Source organism: Silene latifolia, chromosome 3, assembly GCF_048544455.1.
Source record: "Silene latifolia isolate original U9 population chromosome 3, ASM4854445v1, whole genome shotgun sequence".
Taxonomy (NCBI): Eukaryota; Viridiplantae; Streptophyta; class Magnoliopsida; order Caryophyllales; family Caryophyllaceae; genus Silene; species Silene latifolia.
Window position 1 is genome coordinate 151,045,906 of NC_133528.1, and position 27,024 is coordinate 151,072,929.

The 27,024-nt window shown below is 35.4% G+C and overlaps 2 protein-coding genes across 4 annotated transcripts; both read left to right on the forward strand.

The window, feature by feature from the left end:
- Nucleotides 1-1,238: 1,238 nt before the first annotated feature.
- On the forward strand, nucleotides 1,239-18,474 carry LOC141648494 (uncharacterized). 3 transcript variants are annotated; one of them, XM_074457196.1, is made up of 3 exons: nucleotides 1,239-1,343; nucleotides 2,742-2,969; nucleotides 17,897-18,474. In XM_074457196.1, the coding sequence occupies exons 2-3, from the start codon at nucleotides 2,787-2,789 to the stop codon at nucleotides 18,233-18,235; spliced, it is 522 nt and encodes a 173-aa protein (XP_074313297.1). In that variant the 5' UTR covers nucleotides 1,239-1,343; nucleotides 2,742-2,786; the 3' UTR covers nucleotides 18,236-18,474. The 3 variants fall into 3 exon arrangements, with proteins under 3 accessions (XP_074313297.1, XP_074313295.1, XP_074313296.1); XM_074457194.1 differs by lacking the exons at nucleotides 1,239-1,343; nucleotides 2,742-2,969 and adding exons at nucleotides 13,869-13,976; nucleotides 15,938-16,165; XM_074457195.1 differs by lacking the exons at nucleotides 1,239-1,343; nucleotides 2,742-2,969 and adding exons at nucleotides 13,975-14,360; nucleotides 15,938-16,165.
- Nucleotides 18,475-22,620: 4,146 nt separating this feature from the next.
- On the forward strand, nucleotides 22,621-24,939 carry LOC141648495 (benzyl alcohol O-benzoyltransferase-like). The gene is made up of 3 exons (XM_074457197.1): nucleotides 22,621-23,143; nucleotides 23,278-23,539; nucleotides 23,992-24,939. The coding sequence occupies exons 1-3, from the start codon at nucleotides 22,694-22,696 to the stop codon at nucleotides 24,690-24,692; spliced, it is 1,413 nt and encodes a 470-aa protein (XP_074313298.1). The 5' UTR covers nucleotides 22,621-22,693; the 3' UTR covers nucleotides 24,693-24,939.
- The last annotated feature ends 2,085 nt before the right edge of the window (nucleotides 24,940-27,024 follow it).

The window sequence follows — 27,024 nt, forward strand, 5'->3', positions numbered from 1 at the left end:
TAATATTGCGTCGCCCGTGGATTTCATACGGATTTTTGGATAAAAAGGTATAGTCGCCAAATTGGCGACGGATAGTGGTCGCCCGTTTTTTTTTTCCTGTCGCCAATTTGGCGACTGTAGTATGTCTGTCGCTTTTATCGTGTTTTCTTGTAGTGTTGTAAATAGATCATTTTGAGCTTAAAAAAGTGTAAATAGTCGCAAAATAGTGGAGTAATATATATCTCCCTCGACGACACTATACATAGTGATGTTTATTACGCCGAGTTGGGCGACTGCATCCCAGACACGACCCAAATATGGAACCGGGCGAGCCACCATCGTGCCTGCTTCTTCCAGCTCGGGCCTAGCCCACTAAGTAACAAGCCAAAGCGGGCCGGGCTAGGCCTTCTTATTTCTTGGTGTTGGACTGGGCTGAGCTAAGGAAGCAATGGTACTAGCTCGACCCACAAGCTAGACGGGCTAAAAAATTTTGTCCCATAGGTATGAGCTCGTCCGGACTAACTGAACAACCCTAACTATATAGCTCTGTCGATGCGCCTAATGACTGGTAGTAAACTAGTAATAGACCCTAGATCAGTAGATCATATATTTGCAACAATATAAAAATATAATGGTATTGACTTATGAGTTATGAGTTCAATATAGAGATAATTAAACATGGCTTTAGGTTTTTGTGGGTTTGGGGTCGGTTGCCTGCTTGGTTGTTCGGGCTTTGTAACCTCTTTTTGGCCCTTAGACATGTATGTTAGCGGATTTGGGACGGGTTGATGATCCTTATGAGCAGGGTTGAGCAAAAATATACGATACAGTTTTGTTATACGTATACGATTTTAATTATATGGATATCCGTATATACGATACGGTTTATTACAAACCATATCGGCAAAATTGGAAACTGGATAGACGGTTTCCGATATGGTTCCTTTTTTTAATAGAAAACATTAAAATGATTTCATAAAACAATGAAACTCGAGTATATCTATGACTTAGTCTTATTACTCTTGTACATTTTTAAGTTATTTACTCTTATACAATTTAATACTCTTTTAAATTATTAATAAAAATCATAAAATCACCAAAGAAAATGAAAATAAGACATAAAATTACATTAGTTAAATTGAAAACCGAATACCGTATACACGGTTTTTGAATATACGAAAAACCGGATATACAGTTCCCTTATATACGGAAAATCCGTATCGGATAAGGATACTCCAATTCCCAAAATCAAAATTTAGCCCATTCATTCGACCCACGACTAAAATCAAAACACTCGACATACCTGTACTTCATTGCTAAATTGTTGCGGAACAAATTTTGTTCAAGATTTTCACCAAAGTCAGGTACAATTTTACACATTCTTCTTTATTTATGCTTTTACCCAATTTTTAATTCATCAATTTTTAGTCTTTCATGTACTAATTAGGGTTACAATTCATTAATTTGTTGTTTTGATTGAAGGGTTTTAATTGGGTTTAAGGATTTGGGGCTTTTCTTAAAACCCTTTTCTCATTTTTCATTGATTCAGTGTACTATTGAAAAGATTCAATCTTTCGTTATATGGTGATTGTTTTCTTTATGGGTTTGATCCAAAGTTACATAATTTTATATCGTCTTCTCGTAATAATCCGAACTTTAATTTAACTCAGAATACACGAGGCACCAAATGTTTTGCTGCAGATCGCCGAAAGATTCGGTGCCTTACTTAATCAAATGTTTGGTTGTTGCTTTCACCATTCAATTTGCTTTACTCTACAATATAAACGATTATTCGATTATTGATTTGGGTGTTCGTGTTTTGTTGCTCCATTTTGTTTCATTTGAGTTTTTGCTTAATTTGGCACCCATTTTTGGATTAAAAACAAAGGATTTTGAGCTTGTTTATGTGCAAAATAGAAGAAAGCTTGTGACTTTGGAGTTGATATGAAACTTTAGAGGGACCAAAAACGGTGGGAATGCTCATAGAGGTGGTGTCGTTATGGTGGATGTAGATGGTTGTGGTGTTGGCGGTAGTTGTGGTGTTGGCAGGTGTTGGATGGGGGCGGTTAGGGTGTTTTTGATATGGTTAGGAATTAGAGTTGGGCAGGTGAGTGGGTTTGAGGGTGATATGGTTAAAGGAATTAGGGAAGGTAACCTGCTAAATAGGTAGCCGGTTACCCAGTCTGATATAGGAGAGCAGAGGCAATAGGATGGTGTATTCCGGTTAGGGTGTTTCTGATATGGTTAGGAATTGTCTCTTTGTTTTTGATTGGATCTTGCGTTATCTCGGGTCATTCGGAAACCGCCTCTTTGTGTTGCTAGTACAAGGGTAAGGGTGCGTACATTCGACCCCTCTTACCCCGGAACTTGTGGGAGTCTCTGAGGAACTAGGGTAATGTTGTTGTTGAGAGCTAAAATCCCGGTCATCCGGTATAATTTACCAATTTAGAGATGGTTTATATTCTATTTGGTGTTTCTTCTTAATACCCTCTTCTTGTTTTTCATTGTTTCAGGGTGTACTATTGAAAAGATTCAATCTTTTGTTATTATGTGATTGTTTTCTTTATGAGTTTGATCCTAGGTTACATTTTTTATCTAATGGTATGTGTTTGAATGTGTTTTTTTTATGCATTTCATACCTTGTAATATTGAATAGAAAGCCGTGCTTTTTAGTTCAATTCAAATCCAGGTATAATATACCAATTTGGAGATGAGTCATAATCAATTTGGTGTTGATTCATGTCGTTTTTCGCTGATTGTAGATTCATTTAGCTGCCAGAAATTGTAGAGGAAAAGGGGTGGCAATAATGCCGTTGTATGATTGTGTGATGCTACTGAAACCCCATGTGAAGCAGGAGGCTATAGTGGATTTGATTTCTCGGGTGGGAAAGCATGTGTATGCTCGAAATGGCATAATTACTGACATCAAGACATTTCAGCAAGTTGAACTTGGTTATGGTATAAGGAAGCTTGATGGAAGATATTTCCAGGTTTGCTTCAAAATTACATCTATGCTTTAGTCGATTTAAGTGGGTTGTGTTATTCTCATCCATCAAACTTAGCAAATTTTTGTTCGTTTGTGTGCTTAATTTTGATTATTTCAGGCGCTTTTGAGTTTTAATTGTTCAAAATGTTGTTTCTTGAACTGAACCTCAGTTCCTGACACTATAATCTTGCTTGTTTGAGGATTAGAATAATGGGTCGGCCGTTGGTAGCTATTTATTCACTCTATCGCATTTATGTGAAGATTAAGAGTATATGGTTTCTTTCAGTAGGCAACGGCAATATGTTTACTATGAAAAGAGACTTTCAGACTTTCAGGTGTGAGAGATTCAATCGTTGATATGATATCATATACTCTCTTCATGAGATCATTTGTTTACCTATTTTTGTTTTGCGGTGTTTCAAGCGTTTGCTTACCTTTCGATTTTGTGGATGTTTTGAAATATCAATCCACTTGCATATTAGTACTATTTGGTCCACATGTAGCACTAGCCACTTAGCCACAACTGTTTCCTTCCTCTTCCTTGACTTTGTGCCAAATACAAATAATTAGAGCGCCTTTTCCGTGTGTAACATCTGCACTTGAACAGTCAGTGTTCTCGTAATATCTGCTCTCCACTTTTGACCTTTGCTTGATTCGATTAGAAAATGATAAAAGAAGCAAGATTAATTTAGTTGAGGAGTGTTCTGAAACACTCGGTTATTGTTCGGATGAAAGGATATAAAAGGAAAGTCTGAAAGGAGGGTGCACTTTTCAGTGTTTGGTTAGCAAGCTGATGTAGAAAGAAATGGAGGGAACTGAATTTGATGGATCCATTTTCTGTATAGGCCTAACAGAGATGCTTACCACATTCTACGTACGGAATGTTAGATTTTGAACGAAAATGATCCTTCTTGGCCAGTCGTTAAGACTCTACTGCACCCACATTCTACGTACAGAATGTCAAAATGAAACATCGAGTTCTTCATGTTACATGGTTGATGTATGTGGCCAGTAGGCGAACTGAATATTGAAATATGTGTAAAACATTAAGCAATAGTTCGGAAATATTGAGTTTAGCTCTCTCATTTCTTGTCTGTGTAGGTGAAGAATGGTCTTTAAGACTGTACTGCATAAGAACTCCACAGTGAAATCCAGTTTATAGCCGAAATCAAATCTGAGGTGCTATGGAAACTCGGGATCAGCAAGTAGGTGAGAGGCATAAGTACAGAAATTCAATAGAACGCTCTTTTCTTCGGTAAGAAATCATGGCCGATTTTATCCTTCCCGAGTTTTGGTCTCAAATACTTGTAGTTATCAAGTTTTTCTTTCTTTCGTTTTTTTTCAGAAAGGGGTAATGACAGTTTTGTTGTTGACGGGTTTTGAGTTTTGAATCAATATGAAGGGTACCACCCTCAATGACGTTTACTAGCTAACCTCACAGAGTCACAGAGATAGTGTTCAACTAATGCTGTTGTTTCTCTTTGTTTTACAGTGGAATACGGTCCGACAGTATAACGAGCAAGATCCTCTCGGTATTGGCAGGAATCTTCTGGACATCATTGCTGAGAGAGATGCTGCAATCAAGGAAAAGAACCAAGCTTTGCTTGAAAAGAAAAAGGCATTTGAGGAGCATCGTGTGGCAATTGCACAGAGAAATTTAGCAATTAAAGAATGCAATGATGCTGTCTTGGAAAGAAACAATGCGGTCATCACCCTTCAACAAGCTATGATATCTGATCCCGTATATTTCAGAGTTCAAGACCCAACCAAGAGGTCCACCTGCAGTCCCGGAAACCAAGCGCAAGCTAGTTCTAGTTATTTCAAGAGTGAAGAAGTGCAAATACTTGATGCTTTGTGTAAAACCATGGTTGCTTCTGAATGTCCTACTGTGAGATCACCAAAGAAGCGGAAACATATACGAGAAGACATGAAAAGGATGGTACTTTCTAATACCATGAAGGTAAACAAAGTTTTCAATACCCAAAATCCCGGTTTGAACATGATTGATTTTGATGAGACCATAATGCCAATTCCCGGTTGCTCGTGTACCGGTACATTTAGGCGTTGTTACAGGTGGGCAAGTGGCGGGTGGCAATCATCCTGTTGTACAAACACCATATCGGCTTTTCCCCTTCCACCAAAGCCACATAAGCGGCATGGTCGTATAAGTGGTCGGAAAATGACAGGAAGTGTCTTCTCGAAATTGCTTAGTCGGCTGGTCGTTGATGGGTTTGATTTTTCTCGTCCTGTGGATTTGAAGGAACACTGGTCGAAACACGGTACAAACCGCTACATAACAATCAAGTAGTTCATGACTCACATTAGAGGTAATATATAGTATAGATTTAACTTGGTAAGTTTCATCTCTTTTACCCGCCATTAGATGGTTTTTGTGCAGTTTTAACTATGATGTGAAGCTTAGTGGTGGGAATTTTCTCAGTTTATGGTGTAATGATACCAAACAAATTGAGAAAATGAAAATGATATCGATTTTCATGCACCCGATTCTTGTTATTTATCTCAGATCATTCGGGTTGATGATAACATGCGTGTTGGTGATTGCGCACACAAATTCTTGTTTCAGACGAACACTTTTGGTCTTATTTGTCAGACGGATAAAATGTTGCCATTTTTTAAGAAAATATAACCAATTAATTCACAAAATGTTATGACTAGAGGTGTCATTTTTTACCCTGAAAATGATGTGAACAATAATGGTAACATGTTATCAGAAAATAACAACATTTTATTGTAAAATAATGACATGTTACCCGTCTTATTTCAGACCAAAAGCAATGGTCTTAAGAAAAACGGACTGTTCATAAATAAGTACTCCGTTGTTGGGATTTTCATCCGCACATGTGCGATTTGTGAGGCATTGTCCTACATCGGCGAGATTAGAGTAACGAGACTAGCGAAAAGTAGCTACTTCGTAAATTAGTAGGCTAGCTATTGCCATCAGTCTAGGGGTGTTAACGAGCCGAGCCCTAGCTTGGCCTTGCTCGACTTGTGCTCAAGAACCAAAACTCGAGCCGATCTCGAGCTTACCTGATCTTGAAAAAAATGTGCTCGTTATAAAGCTTGCGAGCATTAACGCGAGCTCGAGCCTATACAAAACTATTTATTTATTTTTATTTTTTTTTCTTTCGATATTTTCAATAACAAGGCTCGGGGTTCTATACTTATATGTAAAAATATTTGGCAAATCAGCGAGACATTTGATATGTGTGATACAAAAATATAATCATGATAAAATATGAGCAATATCTTATGTAATCACAGAAGTTCGAGCTGCTCGCGAGTTTTCCGAGTCGAGCCAGCCTTTGCTCGGCTTGACTCGTTAAACTCTCAAGCCAAGCCCGAGCCGAGCTCGCACAAGTGGAGCTTTGATCGTGCTTTGATTGAGCCGATCTCGAGCAGCTGTCCGTCTCATTAACACTCCTAGCCATCACCATCGGGTTATATCCTTATAGGCAGCCGGATATAAACTTACTTGACAATCGACATAGATCGACTTCTCTACTCATGTGAGCCTCGTTCGTTCACCTTCATGCCATCCTTATTCCTAACTAGACATGGCAAATGAGCCATTCGGGTCGGGTTTGGGTCATTTTCGGGTCAACATGTTCTCGGGTCACTTTTGGGTCGGGTCACTTTTGGGTTGGGTCATTTCAGGTCATATTAATTCAGCCAATTCGAGTCACTTTGGTTCACTCAAGTTGGGTCACTTTTGAGCCGGGTCTATCGGGTTATTTTCGGGTCATAGATTTCGGGGATCGGATCGAATTATTTGGGTCGAAGCCAGGTCTATTCCTAAGTCGAGCAATTGAAGGAAATTTAGCTTGAAAACACAACACATGATTGATTTCTACTTTGATCCCGTGCTCTCTACTAAAAGTCTAAAACCACACATTGAAAAAACACAATGTCCTTATGTCCCCATAAAATTGGTCATGCATACAAGAAACAACCACGTAGTACATTATGCCTGTTTTTTTGACTGAATTTTACTAAACTTTCTTAATTGAATTTATACGAGTTTAGCTTTTCTTAATTGAATTTATAGGAGCTGAATTAAATTTATAAGAGCCTAATAACTTTTCAGAATTTATAGGGGCTGAAATAAACTGAACTAGAAGCCTAACTTTTCTGAACTAGGGCCGTAAATGAGATGAGTCTGCTCGACAAGCCCTCGGAATGGACTCGGTCAAAGTTCGGCTCGAGATCGGTCAAACTGAGCTCGAGCCAAGCTGAGCCCTATCTGAGCCGAGCTCGAGCACACTAAGGCTCGACTCAGAAGCTCGTTTGAGTTCGTTATTTTTAAATTACTTAATTTTTTTCAATAATGTTTTTCTTAGATTATATCAGTTTTAAGATAAAATAATTATAATATTAGTTTAGAAAATAAAATAACATAAGATATGTTATTTTAAGATAATAATAAAAAAAAGCTTAAAATGAAATATTTAATTTTAAATTTACGTAAGAATTAAAATAATGCTCGGAAAAATGGTACTCGAACAAAGCTCGAGCTTAGGCTCGTAAAATATCATATGAGCCGATCCCAAGCCTTGGTTTCAGGAGCTCGGGTTTGGGCTCATACTCGACTTTTACAATATGAGCCGAGCTCGATCATAGGTGAGCTCGAGCTCAGCTCGGCTCGTTTACACCCCTATTCTGAAATGAACGAATTTTTTTGTATTTGCTGTAACTTGTAAATTAAGTTAGTTTAACATCAACATCAAATAAACTCCCCATGAATTTCTCAAACATGAGAACTAGTTACTTAGTTTACTAAAGCTAACTTTAACATAAACCGGTCCACAAAGTTTGAAGTATTTTCTCCGTTTTCGCCATTTATTTACTTTTTTAATTCTTTATAAAAGTTATTTTAATTAAAAATAAATAAATAAATGAGACGATGACATCTTGTTTTTATGTATGAGTTTATTCCTTGGGTCAAAGTGTCAAACACAAAGAAATTGGTGTCACTCATGAGTCATGACTTGACTTTGCAATTTTGCATCCTTTTGTTGAATTTGTGTTGTGCTATTTATAGTATGGTATGAACTATGATGCAGCCGTTATTATATTAACAGATTTAGCACGTGTACAATTATATTAACGTTTTTTGTTTTGTTTGATGACTAGTCATTATTTCGACAGTTTTAATACAGAATAAACTTCATTCACGAATTAAATAAATTTCAATGGTTAATAAAGAAGTGGAAGCTAAGTTTTAGGAATATGGGTACCATTTTTTTTTAACTCATAAATATTATAAAACGGATATGAGTTTATAAGAGTTTAATTTTTCTAAGTTGAACTTATATAGTATAAGAGCTTAACTTTTCTAAACTGAACTTATAGAAACTTAACCTTTCTGAACTAAACTTATAAAAGCTTAATTTTCCGAACTTATATATAGAAGCTTAAATTTTCTAAACTGAATTATAAAAGCTGAAATGAACTTAAAGGGAATGACTTTAAATTCAAAATAACAGAACCTAAAACCGTAATGCATGAATTAACTTGTACTTTCTCCATTCAACTCCACTCTACCACTTTACTTTTTCACGTTTGCCAACATGTATTTTACGAGGTAAATATGAATATACGTATTTGTTGCAAAAGTTATAAAAGTTAAGATATTTTTAATGTACTCGTACAGAGGAATCAAACAAGATCCTACATAAATATATTTTCACTCATATATTGAGAGAAAATCGAAACTAAATATTCACTCGTGAATAGTGTAGAAAATAGAAAGTGGTAGAGTGAAGTTGAATGGAGGAAGTACTACCAAAACTTATCGGGTAGGTTCATTCCTTTTCAATCATTTAGTAGCTAGTTAACTTGTTCAACCCTACGAGGTTGCATCATACTCCCTCTATTCTGATCAATTGTTATCTTCTGGTTTTGACATAAAGACTAAGAAAATAGAAAGAGACCAATTACTAAATGACAAGTGAAAAAATTGAGTATGAATGATCAAATTGCGTATCAAGTTCATTCTTAAAATAGAAAGGACAACAATTGACTAAGATGTCCTAATATGAAAAAGGACAACAAATGACCAGGACAGATGGAGTATCAGTTAGCCTCCTTTAAAACGGCATGTATTCAGTTTATATTTAAAACAGGTTAAATACTACGGAGTACTGTTATTCCTTAAATATTATCACATTTTATCACATCCATGACAAGTATAAAGTAATTTTTTTTGTCAAAAACTACCTTATATTTAAGGGTATTTATAAAAACATTACCTTATATTATTTTTCTTGTTTTAGACTACCTTTGTTTTCTCTTTTTTTGGGTCAAAAACTACTTATGCTGAAAATATGGCGAAATTTGGTCGATTTAATGACATTAACCTATCTCACATTACTCTCTTAACCCAAACAATGATCAAGTGCGTTTAAATCACAATTTAATTTTAAATAAGCATAATTTATGTTCTCACATTTCAATAATAACTATGAACATCTCTTAAAATTAAGCGTAAGTACATCATGACTTCCCAAAACAGGGTCTAAGAGAGTTTGAAATATAAAGGACTCATGCGAGATAGGTTAAAACCAGAAAACTGACCAATTTCATCTAGACTCTTACCATAATATAAAGTAGTATTTTTAAAAATACCCCTAAATATAAGGTAGTTTATGACAAAAAAACCCCTTTTTAATTATAAAATAAAATATCTTGGCCGTAAACATGAATTTATCACACCCGTACGGAGTAGGGAGTACTTACCACTTTGCTTTTTCACGTTCGCCAACACGTGTTTTACGCGATAATTATCGTTAGCTACGTATTTGCAAAAATTATAAAAATTAGATACTTTTAATGTACTTGTAAAGACGAAACAAATAAGATCACACATAAATATATTTTTACTTATGTATTGAGAGAAAATCGACATTAAATATACACTGAATGAAGGAAGTATTTCACAATTTTGCATTTGTACCTTTCTTGGATATTTCCCTCTAAAAGACAGCGCCATCCTAGTTGGAGGGGTCAACCATGCAACTACGTAGTACGTACCTGTAATGCATGCATCATCTCCTATGTTGTAAAATTGCATATAAAATCTTCAGCATTATGGCATGAAATGTAGAAAAAGGAAAAATAAAAATAGTCGAAAACTCCAAAATCGTATACAACCTTTGCAAAAAAAAAATATTCTTTACGTGCATGGAAAATAATGGTGATCAAGATGGTAATAAGATTTTCAATGTCAAGTTTATTGACACTCAAAATATTGTCGTCGATGCTAAGGAATTCAAATCCGTAGTCCAAACCCTGACGGGAAAGGATTCTCCAGTTTCATGGATTGAATCGAACTTTGCAGAGAGTTCAGGCAATGCTTCGCGTAAGGAATTGAAGAGGAAACTCGAAACTACTCCTAGCAAAAACGATATAACAGTCGATCATGAAGTCCAAAATACGTATACGTCGAATAATGAACGTGATATTATTAGATTAGCTGAGTCGTTTAATATTGTTGAAAGTAGTCATACGCCTATAAACGTAAAAAGTACTAAATCGAGCTTTGCAGAGAGTTCATGCAACGCTTCACGTAAGAAATTGAAGAGTAAGCTCGAAACTCCTAGTAAAAATGATGTAACACTCGATCATGAAGTCGAAAATAAGTCGAATGATGTAAATAAACCGAAATATATGTTGTTAGGAAATAATGAACATGATGATAGATTAGCCAAGTTTTATAATGTTCTTGAAAGTAGTCATGCTATAACCGTAAAGGACGATTCATTAGCGAGCGTCCCTGCTAGTCCTCTACTAACTCCGTCGTCATTGCACGAGCTTGACCAATTGCTTGAAAATCTTCCAGATATAGAAGAGTTGGAAACCTGGCCATGGGATGACTAAAGTAGTACTCCCTCCATGTTATGTTCCGTACATTTTTAAAAATTCTTTTTATATATTTTAAGGCGCGTATATAATTACCGAGTTTTGTTAAATTTTACATGTGGATTTTTAGTATTTGACTAATTGGAAATATTTAATGTTTTTATTTAGTTTTAAAATTTTTTTTTTCCGGATTTATTACACCTTTTTACTTGGTTCACTTTTAATATTTGGTTCACTTTTAAGCTATTCCGGACCCTTAAGTTTTACTTCGGTTTTCAAAATCGTTTTAATCTTTATTCTCGATTTAAAGTCAAGTTTTAATAAAAGAAATCCAGACTCCGATTTAAACCTTATAAGTTTACCTGACTTTTGTATTATGTCACTCCCCTTTTATTTTTCACTTTTTCTTTTATATATTTTTTCGCTTTTTAAGGTTTGCGTTCATCCATTGACGGTTCTAAAGGATGATTCATGTCAGTCGACCCCAAATCATTTGTGATTAAGGCTCTGATGTTGTTGTTGTATTATCCCATGCACCTATATACAACAAATCATTTTTGGTTGCGCAACAGGAGCCAAAGACCAGGCCAGCTCTAATAAGGAGCCAGACCACAATCTAAGCCAGCCAGGCCACAACCTCACCCACAATGCTCTGATAACAGCCACTGCCAGTTCTATTTTGGAAGGTAACAAGTACCAGTACTGGCCAAACCACCATCTGCCACCATGGCCAGCTGAAACTTTGTTCAACTAAGTCCAAAAACGTCCTAAGGAGCCATGCCAAATTCACATTGCAAATAACAGAAATTCAAGCTGAAAACAAGGTGCAGAAAAGGACAGAATGCATAAAGTAAATTGCCATTTTTAGCTAAACAAAGGGGGAGCTGTTGGCAAGGTCCATTTGGCTTGTCTTACCATATTTCAGATATCACCTAGAGCCAAGGTCAAGGCCTCAATTGAAACAACTCGTCCTTATACTTCCAGCCAAGGAAGAGCAGCAGCCAGGAAGCAACCTGTCACCATCACTTGCAACTTCTTTTGTTTTGTTTCAGCTTGCTTTTAAATTATTTTATGATCATTTGTAATATATTTCTAGTATTTTGTTTGTACCAGAAGAACTAATCCTGGTCCTTAGATGAGATTTGTAGGGTTGCTTTGTAATAGAACAATAATGAGAGGCATATATAGGGACCTCTACCTCATCTGCATTGAGGCAACTTTTTTGATGAATTAAAACCCAGAGATTTCTCTCAAATTTAAACCTCTTTAACTTGTGCTTAGTCTGTAGTTAAGAGTCAGGCCTGTTAACATCTTGTGCTTAAACTGCAGATGTTGAACAAAGTCTGTAGTGAAGCATAATCAATCATGTGCTCAGACTGTGGGTTGTTTATCTTTGCTGTTCATTTAAGTCTAATTTTATCTGTGCTTTATCTGTGGTAATTTTTAATTTGAGTCGTCCAAATTGTTAGCTTGCTTCCATGTGAATGTTCTTTGGGATTTGAGTTAATAATTATATCATTGGTCCTTGTTCAGTCTTAAAAATCAATCCTGTGTCCAATCTGTCAGAGTTCATCTGTCAGTTTGATTTTAGCAATTTATTAAAAATACTTGGAGTGCCTTAAAATTTTTGAAATTGGACTCAAAGTCACTTTACTCATTGAAGAAATTTGTCACCAAATTTCATGAATTTAGGAGGTCATTTGGCATTTTATTCAAATTTACAAACTTTATGGCATTAGAGAAAGCTGTGTCTGAGTTCTTGCCAGATTAACTTCATTTCTATCAAGACCTTGGGTAATACACTTCCGGTTGCATGAAAGTAGATCACTTTGAGCTTAAAAAAGGGAGTTTACCACAGTCGATCGATTCCAAATTCATAAAATTTTAAGTATGTGTAGAAGACCATTATCAATTTATTATATAAAAAAGTGTAAATAGCCGTAGTACTTATTTCATTCTTTCGAAATTTATTCGTAAATAGATCACTTTGAGCTTAAAAAAGTGTAAATAGTCGCAAAAGTGGAGTAATATATATCTCCCTAGACAACACTACACATAGTGATATTTAGTAGGTCGAGTTGGGTGACTGCAGCCAGACACGACCCAAATATGGAACCGAGCGAGCCACCATCGTGCCTGCTTCTTCCAGCTCGAGCCTAGCCCACTAAGTAACAAGCCAAAGCGGGTCAGGCTAGGCCTTCTTATTTCTTGGTGTTGGACTGGGCTGAGCTAAGGAAGCAATGGTAGTAGCCCGACCCACAAGCTAGACGGGCTAAAAAAATTTGGCCCGTAGGTATGAGCTCGGTCGGACTAACTGAACAACCCCAGCTATGTAGCTCTGTCGATGCACCTAATGACTGGTAGTAAACTACTAATAGACCCTAGATCAGTAGATCATATCTTTGCAACATTTTATTTTTATATAAAAATATAATGGGATTGACTTATGAGTTATGAGTTCAATATAGAGATAATTAAACACGACTTTAGGTTTTGTGTAGGTTTGGGGCTAGTTGCGTGGTTGGTTGTTCGGGCTTTGTATCCTCTTTTTGGCCCATGGACATGTATGTTAGCGGGTTTGGGACGGGTTGATGATCCTTATTAGGGCTGAGCAAAAATATATGATACGGTTTTATTATACGTATACGATTTCAATTATATGGATTTCCGTATATACGATACGGTTTATTAAAAACCGTATCGACAAAATTTGAATTTGGTTATACGGTTCCTTTTTTTAATAAAAAACATTAAAATAATTTCGTAAAACAATGAAGCATCGATTATATCTCTAACTTAGTCTTATTAGTGTTATTACTCTGGTACATTTTTAAGTTATTTACTCTTATACAATTTAATACTCTTTTAAATTATTAATAAAAATCATAAAATCACCAAAGAAAATGAAAATAAAAATCATAAAATTACATAAGTTAAATTGAAAACCAAATACCGTATATACGGCTTTTGGATATACGAATGGAAAATCCGTATCGAATAAGGATACTCCAAAATCAAAATTTAGCCCATTTATTCGACCCACCAAGACTAAAATCAAAACACTCGACATAACTGTACTTCATTGCTAAATTGTTGAAGAACAAATTTTGTTCAAGATATTCACAAAAGTCAGGTACAATTTTTTACATTCTTCTTTATTTATGCATTTACCCAATTTTTAATTCATCAATTTTTAGTCTTTCATGTACTAATTAGGGTTACAGTTCATTAATTTGTTGTTTTGATTGAAGGGTTTTAATTGGGTTTAAGGATTTGGGGATTTTCTTAAAACCCTTTTCTCATTTTTCATTGATTCATACTTCATAGTGTACTATTGAAAAGATTCAATCTTTCGTTATATTGTGATTGTTTTCTTTATGGGTTTGATCCAAAGTTACATAATTTTATTTAGGTTTATTTCATAGTAATAATCGTCTTCTCGTAATAATCCGAACTTTAATTTAACTCAGAATACACGAGGCACCAAATGTTTTGCTGCAGATCGCCGAAAGATTAGGTGCTTTACTTAGTCAAATGTTTGGTTGTTGCTTTCACCATTCAATTTGCTTTACTCTACAATATAAACGATTTTTCGATTATTGATTTCGGTGTTCGTGTTTTGTTGCTCCATTTTGTTTCATTTGAGTTTTTGCTTAATTTGGCACCCATTTTTGGATTAAAAACAAAGGATTTTGAGCTTGTTTATGTGCAAAATAGAAGAAAACTTGTGACTTTGGAGTTGATATGAAGGTTTAGAGGGACCGAAAACGGTGGGAGTGCTCATAGAGGTGGTGTCGTTATGGTGGATGTAGATGGTTGTGGTGTTGGCGGTAGTTGTAGTGTTGGCAGCTGTTGGATGGGAGCGGTTTGGGTGTTTCTGATATGGTTAGGAATTAGAGTTGGGCAGGTGAGTGGGTTGGAGGGTGATATGGTTAAAAGAATTAGGGAAGGTAACTTGCTAAATAGGTAGCCGGTTACCCAGTTTGATATAGGAGAGCAGAGGCAATAGGATGGTGTATTCCGGTTAGGGTGTTTCTGATACAACAACAACAACATCAAAGCCTTAATCCCAAAATGATTTGGGGTCGGCTGACATGAATCATCCTTTAGAACCGTCTAGGTTGTTTCTGATATGGTTAGGAATTGTCTCTTTGTTTTTGATTGGATCTTGCGTTATCTCGGGTCATTCGGAAACCGCCTCTTTGTGTTGCTAGTACAAGGGTAAGGGTGCGTACATTCGACCCCTCTTACCCCGGAACATGTGGGAGTCTCTGAGGAACTAGGGTAATGTTGTTGTTGAGAGCTAAAATCCCGGTAATCCGGTATAATTTACCAATTTAGAGATGGTTTATATTTAATTTGGTGTTTCTTCTTAATACCCTCTTCTTGTTTTTTTTACTGATTCACAGTGTGCTATTGAAAAGATTCATTCTTTCATTATTATGTGATCGTCTCCTTTTAAGGGTTTGATCCAAAGTTACCATTTTTTGTTTAATGGTATGTGTTGACTGTTCTTTTATGCATTTCATACGTTGGAAAATTTGGTTTCTAGCTCAAATCCCAGTATAGTTTACCAATTCAGAGTTTCAGACACTGTCTCTTCGTGTTTAATTCAATCTTGCGTTATCTTGGATCATTCCAAAACGGTCTATTTTTGTTGTTAGCACAAGGGTAAGGATGTGTACGTCCAACACCCCTTAGCGCGCAATTTGTGGGAGTCCTTGAGGCACTAGGGTAATGATGTTGTTGAGCCGCAAAAATCCCGGTATAGTTTTACCAATTTGAAGATGGTTTATATTCTATTTGGTGTTTCTTCTTAATACCCTCTTCTTGTTTTTCAGTGTTTCAGAGTGTACTATTGAAAAGATTTAATCTTTTGTTATTATGTGATTATTTTCTTTATGAGTTTGATCCTAGGTTACATTTTTTATCTAATGTTATGTGTTTGAATGTGTTTTTTTATGCATTTCATACCTTGTAATATTGAATAGAAAGCCGTGTTTTAGTTCAATTCAAATCCAGGTATAATATACCAATTTGGAGATGAGTCATAATCAATTTGGTGTTGATTCATGTCGTTTTTTGCTGATGTAGATTCATTTAGCTGCCAGAAATTGTAGAGGAAAAGGGGTGGCAATAATGCCGTTGTATGATTGTGTGATGCTACTGAAACCCCATGTGAAGAAGGAGGCTATAGTGGATTTGATTTCTCGGGTGGGAAAGCATGTGTATGCTCGAAATGGCATAATTACTGACATCAAGTCATTTCAGCAAGTTGAACTTGGTTATGGTATAAAGAAGCTTGATGGAAGATATTTCCAGGTTTGCTTCAAAATTACTATGTTTTAGTCGATTTAAGTGGGTTGTGTTATTCTCATCCATCAAACTTAGCAAATTTGTGTTCGTTTGTGTGCTTAATTTTGATTATTTTCAGGTGCTTTTGAGTTTTAATTGTTCAAAATGTTGTTTGTTGAACTGAGCGGCTGAGTCTCAGTTCCTGACACCTGCGTATCTTTTAATCTTGCTTGTTTGAGGATTAGAATAAAGGGTCGACCGTTGGTAGCTATTTATTCACTCTATCGCATTTATGTGAAGATTAAGAGTATATGGTTTCTTTCAGTAGGCAATGCCAATATGTTTACTATGAAAAGAGACTTTCAAGTGTGAGAGATTGATATCATATACTCTCTTCATGTAGTCGTTTGTTTACCTATTTTGTTTTGCGGTGTTTCAAGCGTTTGCTTACCTTTCTATTTTGTGGATGTTTTGAAATATCAATCCACTTGCATATTAGTACTATTTGGTCCACATGTAGCACTAGCCACTTAGCCACAACTGTTTCCTTCCTCCTCCTTGACTTTATGCCAAAAACAAAAGTAAATGATCGGGAAAGACGGACTATACAAATAATTAGAGCACCTTTTCCTTGAGTAACATCTGCACTTGAATAGTTAGTGTTCTCGTAATATCTGCTCTCCACTTTTGCCCTTTGCTTGATTTGATTAGAAAATGATAAAAGAAGCAAACAAATCGCGAATGGGAAATTACAACCCCGGGCACATGGCCAAAAATCCGACTCGACGACTCAATGAAAATGTAAAGGTGCGAGGAAAATAGATTACTACAATGCGACTCATATTCCAAGTTTTTTCCATGTGAGTTTTATTTAGCTTATTGGTGGAAGGTAAATAGTTCTTCGTGTTTGCTTCTGACCTCACTTGTTAACTAAAATAAGGGAAATTGTCATCCTCCCTTTCCCTTCGAATCGCTACATTCAAACAAAGGGTTAGTATTGCGTACCATTTTACAAGCTTTGTGTCTCATAGACCACTTAAACAATGAATTTGTGACCTCTGGCTTTTGAAGTGTTATAAATGATATATTAGTTTCCCAGGCCGTTGAATGTGCAACTTTGTTCGCAATTTTTGTGCATAGTAGGATAATAAAAAAGTGTGTAAAGCCAAAAGTGGAGAATGACTATGAATAATCTGACGGCTTGGTTGTAGTCGACTCTTGCATATATCGTAGACGAGTTTTTGGAGTATTTAGTCAATCTCCTCCCGTGTATGTTTGTCAGTTTGTGTGTACTGAATGTCCTACTTTTCTGGGGCAAATACCTGTAATATCGCTTTCATATATTAGGAATAGAGATTGAAGCTACATGAGTCACTTGACTTGAATTCTGTTTTCAAATTCTGTGAATGGTGAATATGCTCCGTCCCGGCGTCCCCTATCAACTATCTAGGGAATGTATTGTCCTCATAGTTGTAGAAGATCAGTAAATTTTTGTGACTGCTTAACCTTAGGGCATAGTCCTTGAGTTTTTGGTCTTGCTTTGAGTAATACAACTGAAATTGGCCTCTACATTTTCGAAAAGTTTTGTTAATATGTATTGTGAAACGGTATAAGCATTATGTTTTACATTAGAAATGTCGTAAATAAATATCAACTAATAAAATTTTGAATCTCGATCAATTCTTTTTGTGTAACATTAAGATGTGGCACGTTTCAATTTCCTTGTTTCTTACGGAGTAATTTTTACTCGCCGTGCAGGGTCAACTCATGCAAATGACAATGATGGCAACACCCAATATCAACAAGGAGTTACATTACTTGAACAAGGAAGACCGGTTACTACGATGGATCCTTGTCAAACACCGGGAATCAAAGTACGGGATTAGCTACGTGAACGATCAAAAAAGCGATCTAAGCAAGTTTCCTCGGTCGAAATTTGGGTTTGACTTTTTAGCTGAGGACTTCGGAAAGGGTGATTCAGGCGGTTTATCCCAAGCAAGCATTTACGCCGATGAGGATGGAGAAGTCGAGGACGATGATGATGACTACGACGAGTATGAAGTTAATAAGCCAGAGGCAGAAAAGGCGGAAGTCTAAACGAGGATATAGAATACCAGAGGTTTTATGATGTCTCGTTTTTCTCGGTTTCATGCTTTTCCATCGAAAAATGCATTTCAAGTTCGTAGCTATACAAGCATAATGCATATGCAAACCAAGGTGACAAGTTTGTTAGATTTTTGGATATTGTTATGAATAGAACTTATAAAGAAACTCGAGTTTGAGTTATTACTTTATGGTCGCGGCCGCCAGTGCTGTGGCTTTGCCTACCGGCTAAATATATCTCCCTCAGCCGCTCTTCCATTTGATTATTGCATTAGTAGTACTCTCGTAAATTTTATCACGATCCTCGTGGACACTTTCGAATGTTTTTAATGTCGACGGTTTTTGGATCTTGATCATGCGGATCAGCTCTTCTTTTATCGAGAAAAGGGTTTACATTAATAGATTAACTGAAATCGGACAGGAACTCCGAAGTAACAAGAGCAGAAATGGCATCCGGCCCGGAGCACCCTCAAAGTGTTCGTGAGTTCTTTTCCAGTTGATCTCATGATTCCTTTATTTCTTTTCGGAAATAAAGATGATCGATTTTTAAGTTGGACAACTAGTTATTGTGTAAGAAGGTTTTACAATGGGAGACAATTATATAAGTCAACAATCAGTGGTGGATCTAGGGAGACTACTGACTAGCATGGGTGCTCGCCGCACTGGATTTCAAAAATTTCGCGTTTTTTAGTTAAAAAGTTTCGAAAAAAATTCCGAGTTTATCTTACCGTGTTACCTGTTTGCCTCCGCTGGAATATTTCGCCTCCCTAACCAGTATATTTTGACTCATGTATCTATCTATAACTAATACTTCGTAATAGAAGAACCGGTTGTACACAGCAAAACGATCTTATTCTATAATTTATGAAATCGACATTCACATCAACACCTACCGGCCCTAGTGGCCTAGTGCCCAAACTCTAGGGACCCCCTCATCCAATATTCCAATTGACCTTCGATAATGGTCAGTATTAACAGGAATAAGAAACTAGAATTACAACTTACAAGTGTATATAGTCAATCTTTGACGGACGAATTATTCAAACACAAAATTGCCAATTTTTTCTTTCTTTTATTGACTTGGCCATCCCTTTGTGAACTGCCAACTCTCTATCGTACGATGTAATTAATATAAGAAAATGACGCTCTATTAACACAAATTATCAAATATGTGTGGTTGTATGCACAAAATCGTACTTTAGATGAACACTATCCGTCTAAAGTTGTAGACGAGTCAAATATGACATCACTTTCATAATAAGATAAACAACAAGTGGGATGGTGAAGGTTAATCTTATTATGAAAAGTGGTGATATATTTGACCCGTCTATATCTTTAGACAGATATACTCGTTTATAATGAGACTAATTGTTCACGTTGTATGACGTATAATAATAATTTTATAGAATTTGTTATATTATATTTATTGTAATTATTTAGTGAGTTGGAAAAGTTATTGTAAATTGTTGTACATGGCTAAACTACTCATACTATATAAACTAGAGTTAAATTAAAATGAACTTCATAATATGTAAACTAGAGTTAAATTTAAATGCTCGTACTATGTATCTTAACTACTAGACGTTCTTTGATCTGGTGATTATTTAAAATGCTATACAACTTTCTCGTGTTTTAATTGGGGTAAACGAGAGTTAAATTAACATATATAGAGTGTATTATATTCGTTACAGAGATTGGATTAGTGGAGGCTGGTAGCAGCGTCTCTTTGGAGTGTAGACTAGCCACTGATGAAACTTGAAAGTAGTTAGGCTCTGTTTGAGACAATTAATTAAAAAGGTAGTTGAAATTTGAAAAGGTAGCCCAAAACTGAAAAGTTAAATGAAATATGAAAAGATAACTGATAAGGCAGCTGAAAATTAGGAGCTGATAAGGTAACTGATTAGATAAAAATGTGTTTGGCAAACTAGCTGAAAAGATAGCTGATTTTGGTAAAATGACGTAAAAGAATATGATAATTATTTAATATTATAGATTAAAGGGTAAAAAAATGGAAGATAAGTCATTTCAGTTATCTGATTTCTCAAATGTTACCTGAAGTAGCATTTCATTTCAGGTAGATTATTTGATCAAATAAGTTAGGGAAAATGCACGCGGTGACCTTGAACTTTCGATTTTTGCCCGAAATACCCAAATTTTTGTTCCGGAAACTTAAAGAGGTTATAACCCGTGTCTACGAGTTCAGAAAGTGATAATTTTTTTTTTCAAATCGATTATCTTTCCGAGAACTACGATTTGAAAAAAAATTGTCGTATTTGGATCCCGTAGCTAGGAGTTTTTGTACGTCAAAGTTTTATTTACCGAACAAACTTTGAGTGACCATCTCTCTCTGTCACGAATTCCAAACGCGACAATTTTTTTTTCAAGTCGTAGACCTCGAAAAGATAATCAATTTGAAAAAAAAGTCGTCACTTTCTGAGCTCGTAAACACGAGTTATAGCCTCTTTAAGTTTTCCGGAACAAAAAATTGGGTATTTCGGGCAAAAGTCGAAAGTTCAAGGGCACCGCGTGCATTTTCCGAATAAGTTACTTACCAAACACTTGCAAGAAAATCAGGTATCTAAAATTTTGGTCAAATAAGTTAACTAAAGTGTCTTGGCAAACAAAGCCTTAATGTAAAACTTTATTATACTTTTGGTTAAAATTAGCGTTGTTAAAACTACATGGATATAAATATAAATATTAGTCATCTCATTGTTATATTTATTACCTCCTACTAGAGGTGGACTTTGGTGAGGATCAGCCCGACCCAGATTAGCCCGGCCCGCCCAATCTAGTCCAGATTTCCTCAGCCAGCCAGCTTGCACCTATACCCAGGCCGGTACCGGGCTCCCTCTACCCCAGCCCACACCACCCAGCTCGCCTGGCCCACCCTTTTTCTTAGCCCATTTCCCCCAACCGGACCGGTTTACGGCCATAATTTTCCCAGCCCGGCCTGCCCCAGCCTGCACACTCTCAGCCCGTTTTGTGGGCTCGAGCTCCCTCTCCACCAGCCCGGCCTGGCCCGCACCGACCCGGCCCAATGTCCAGCTCTACCTCCTACGTTTCAATTATTTTTTTTACTTTTTTACTCCGTGTGAATAAATTAATTAAAAATAAACAATTCTCTATTATCTGTTAATCTTGATTACTCCGTACTCTCTTAGCTATATGTTGAGACTTTTTTTTGTTTTATAAATAATTATTCCGTACACTCTTAGCTTTATGCTCAATTATCTGTTTCTCTTGATTAAAATACCTTTTATAAATAAAATGAAAGATACAGAGTAAATAAATAATTGAAATAAACGGAGTATGTTTTTACATCACCATATACATATTCACAAATTCGTGAATACCCGGAAGGCCGGAACACATGAGGAATTCCACAACCCACGAACCTAGCAAGAAAGTAAAGCAAGAAAAAGGAAGAAAAATTGACATTCCATATTATTTTAACACATGCATGATGCGTATTTATCTCGCACCATTAAAATATGAAAGAATGATTATTTTCTAATATATACACTACGTAAAAAAGTCATAGATACTTATGCGATGGTTGAAATATTAATTTTTAAAAGTCTAATAAATTTGTTATCGGAGAATCATATAGAGTGACCAGAAGAGTAAGGAAATTCGATATCGCCCTCTTACAAATCTTACATTCACTTGTATAAATAATCCCACATCCCATAGATGAAATGGGATACTAAAATTCAGTATTACTACCTGAGTACCTGGTAATGTCCATTTTGGCTTTATTTTTTGGATTAAATTGAACTTTTCAGAACTGAAGATAGGTTTTGAACTGAATTTAAGTATGATTTCAATTGAACTTTTTTGAACTTATCCAATAAAAATTGCACGGTATTTGTAACCAAAAATTTTCTAAACTAAACTTTTTTGAGGGCGATGATGGTGCTTTCACCCCTTCATTGTAACTTAACGGTTGTAAGTAAGACTAATTGAAATTTATAGGGATCTGAACTTTTTGGAAAGTGAATATGAATTGGACCGAACTTTCTGAACATATAAAATTTTAACTTTTTTAAACTAAACATATAAAATCTTAAGTAAAATTTAAAATAGTGACTTTAAATCCAAAATAACATATCCGAATCATTTTCTTCTTATTACCAAGAGTAATCCAACCAACTCTCTTCAAGACTTCAACCACATCTCAATTTTCATATTTGGCCCTATTAAAAAAATAAAAAAAAAATAGATAAATGATCACACTTTCTTAGAATTTTCATGCATGTTGAACTAAAAGTGATGTGAACGTCGTTGCGGCCTATTTTATTGAATTTTCTAATCACCAAACCCTCAACTATTTTGTACTTATATATACCCTCGTTATACTCTACCTTCTTATCAACAAAACATCATATTTTTATATACAAACTAAAATTCCTTAGTACTCTATACCATAATAGTGAGGCAAGAAACACCATGAGCAACAAAACAACCCTAGTTTTTAAGGTGACTAGGCAAACGCCAGAGTTAATAACTCCGGCTGCGCCAACTCGTTACGAGTTCAAAGAGTTATCAGACATCGATGACCAACCTGGCCTCTGGATGCGCGTACCTGGCATCCAGTTTTACAGGTCTGCGCCAAGTATGCTTGGCGCAGACCCTGCCAGAGTGATCAAGGAGGCTGTAAGCAAAGCCTTAGTACCGTTTTACCCGTTAGCCGGGCGGCTAAGGAAGAAAGAGGGGAATAAGTTGGTGGTAGAGTGTAACGCCGAAGGGGTTATGTTTACGGAGGCGGATGCGGAGGTTAGTTTAGATGAGTTTAGTGAAGCTCAACTTCATCCTCCTATTCCTTGTATTGATGAACTCCTTTATGATGAACTTGATGGTTATGATGGGATTCTTAACTCCCCTTTGGTTCTCATTCAGGTATTACTCTCTTCATTACGATCATTTATTTAATTTACCCTAAATATCTCAATCTAAACTGAACGGTTTTACATGAGACTCTCTACGAACTAAACTGTGGATTTATCACTAACTATTTTTGATTTTCTTATCAGGTAACTAGGCTTAAATGTGGAGGGTTCATATTGACACACAAAATAAATCATGTGATGGCAGACGGGTCAGGTCTAGCTCAATTCTTAAATGCAGTCGGAGAGTTGGCTCGTGGAGCCCAATTTTTATCAATCTACCCGATTTGGAAACGCGACATGATCCGTGCTCGAGATCCACCACAAATCACTTGTGAGCACCCAGAGTTTGATCAAATTCCCGATATACCATTTAGTGATGATTTGGTTCATAAGGCGTTCTTCTTTGGTATGTCTTTCATCTAGCTAATACGCCTTAGCCTTACACATCTATTTATTCTATCCATTTACTATTTTAAATGTTAAATTTTTGAAACTTTTAACCATTAATAAAATATAAAATGTACAAATTTTCTTCCTATTTTTATCTAGTTGACTTGTTGACTTTCTATTTTTTGTTGGTGAAGTCAAAGTATATATTTTATAGACTTCCTAATTTTTGTAGTTGACTAACTTGCTTTTTTTTTTGTCAAGTCAAAGTATGGACACTATTTCACAATTTTTCACATGGGACAATTTTCCCGTATAAAATCACTTTTGATCCCTAACATTATTTATATATGTACAATTTTTTTTTTGTCCGGTAATGAATCCGTTTACATAATATTAATTTCGTCGCAACGAATTAATTTGGACGATTATAGATCTATTCTTAACGTACTCATCTGTTGTTTTTCACAGGCGCAAATGAGATTGCAGCTCTACGTCGCTCGCTTCCAGCCCACCAAAAATCCTCCTCAACATTCGAAATTTTGACCGCCGTAATCTGGCGGAGCCGCACCATAGCGTTACGGATTTGTCCTGACGAGGAAGTTCGGCTACGACTCTACATGAATACTCGACACAAATACAAGAACCCGCCCCTACCTGCCGGGTTCTACGGTAATGGTATCGCCACACCCGTAACTATATCAAACGCCGGCTTGCTGACCCGAAACCCTATTGGTTACGCCGTTGACCAAGTTAAATTGGTTAAAAATAAAGTCAACGAGGAGTACGTCAAGTCAGTCGCTGACTTTTTAGTGGTTAACGATAAACCCCGAACCACTAGGTCCCACACATTTACCGTGTCCGACGTCAGCAAGCTTAAGCTTGACAGCTTCGACTTCGGGTGGGGACCGCCCGTACAAGGCGGCCCCGCAAGAGGGTTTATGGGTGGGCCCACCCCAGGATATGGGAGCTTTTATTTGGCTTCTAAAAATAGTAAGGGCGAAAGTGGAATTTTGGTGCCGATTTATTTACCGGCTTTGGCTATGGATAGGTTTGAAAAGGAGATAAACGGGTACTTGAATGATACGGCTTTGGGGCACCCGATTTATAGTCCGAGATCGTATGAGAAGAATGGTGTTACGTTGAGTTATGGTGTTGGGGTTAAAGCCTAAAGGGGGTACGTACTTGTTATTGCATGCATGCATGCATGATTTAACTTTTAAGGTTAATACTGTTAAACCATGCAAACGGGTCTGGACTTGATTGAGATTAAGAATAAGATAAATATTATTTCCAGTAATTTAATTTTGTTGTAAGGTCCGTGGTTTAACTAATTTGCGTGATGTGTAATTACTATATAAGGAATTTCACCGTGTAAAATATTATTGACAATCATTTGAGAGAATTATTACAAGTTTACCACTTACAAGTGTTATTGTTTGTTACTCGAAATATTTTGCAATTTTATATGTTCATATAGTGTAATCACAATTGTGAAGCTTGTTAAGGGTGTCATGGAATGAATTTGCGAGACCATGTTCCAAAATTGATTTTGGGTCCGAAATAATGCGAATAAAAACAAATAAATAATACAGAGTATGTGGTACATACCGTTGTAGAAAGAGCAACGAATTTGTTTTTAACACCCAATATCAATAAGGAGCTACATTACTTGAACAAGTTAGTATATAATTGCTCCTTGTCAAATATTGTTGGGAAATTAGCGTCAATCTACCACGCACAATGGAAGTAATTAATCAACAAGTAAATCGTAAAATTAAATAAATGTAAGCAATAATAAGATGAGACAATACTTACGGTTAAACCCAGGGCAAAACTTTACAAACCGGAAGTAAAACCTACTAGTCAAATAGACTAAAATCCAATATAATAATATATAATAATACCAGTACAACGTAACCGTTCCAAATAAATATAAATTCGGAACCCTCAATTATAGAGTATAAGATAACGTCTAAAACTTCGCTAGTAATATTAGTACGTAAATGCCACTGATATCACCTCTAGAGTAACCTCCTAAATTATTATATTATAATGTCGTTATACTGTCTCTCACTCTCAAATTCCGACTGTATTTTATTTACCCAGTCACCTTATTTGATTATATTTGTATGTTATTTTTCAAATGAAATTTATGGAACAAATTCCATGTACTAACATCTTCATAAAGATATTAGATCCCTTTATCCATAGCTAATAGGCTAATCCAATGAACCAAATATATATATATATATATATATATATATATATATATATATATATATATATATATATATATAGAGAGGAGTTCAAATGAGTCCACCTAAAATGGTGAGTCCACTAAGTCCTAATCCTAGCCATTGATCAACTAAGATGGATGGTTGAGATTTTAAAATTTTAAGATGAAAACTTTAATGTTTTATAAATGAAACTTTAATTTATGATTGTAACTTTAATTCTTTATAATTACAACTTTAAAGTTTAAGGTTATTTTGTAAATAAAAATTTAAATTTATGTTATAAAATTTTATTTTAAATATATAAAATTGATTTTTGAGTGTAACTTTAATGTTTTGCGGGTGAAACTTTAATGGTAAAAATTGAAACTTTAATTTTTTTAGACAATTTTTAATATAAAAATTTGTATTTATTTAATTTTATTAATTTATAAATATAACTTTAATGTTTTACGGGTGAAACTTTTATGGTAAAAATTGAAACTTTAATTTTTTTTAGACAGTTTTTAATATAAAAATTTAAATTTATTTAATTTTACTGATTTATAAATATAACTTTAATATTTTACGAGTGAAACTTTAATGCTAAAAATTAAAACTTTAATTTTTTTAGACATTTTCTAATATAAAAATTTGAATTTAACTAATTTTCTTGATTTAAAATTTTTATGTAAATATTATAATTTTATTAACGTAACTTTAATGTATTACGCTTGCAACTTTAATCATAATTTTTGAAACTTTGTTTTTTTATATGATTTTAAAATTATACTAATTTGAATTTATGTAGTGTAATTTAAACGGTTGCTTAGGAATGTAATTTTAGTCCATGTCATGTGAAACTTTAGCCAATAATAATGAAACTTGGTCCATATCTTTGAAACTTTAATCCATTATCACCAAACCAACACTTCAGTCCATGTGAAATTTTGATTGTAACTTTAATGTTACATGAATGAAACTTTAATACTTGGAGTCGAAACTTTAATATTTACAAGTCGAAACTTTTAAGATAGGCAATAACCACCAACATCCACCACGACCCACCACGACGCCAACACCGCCAACCTGACCCACCACCACACCCTTACCCACGTAAATCTGAAAAAAAAAAAAAAAAAAAAAAAAAAAAAAAAAAAACCTGACACACCCCACCCGACATCACCAACAACAACCACCCACACGAACCACAACAACCAACAACCACTCTTTATATTAATAACCACCCACAACCACCACTACCTTCACCAACAACCATGAAAAAAAA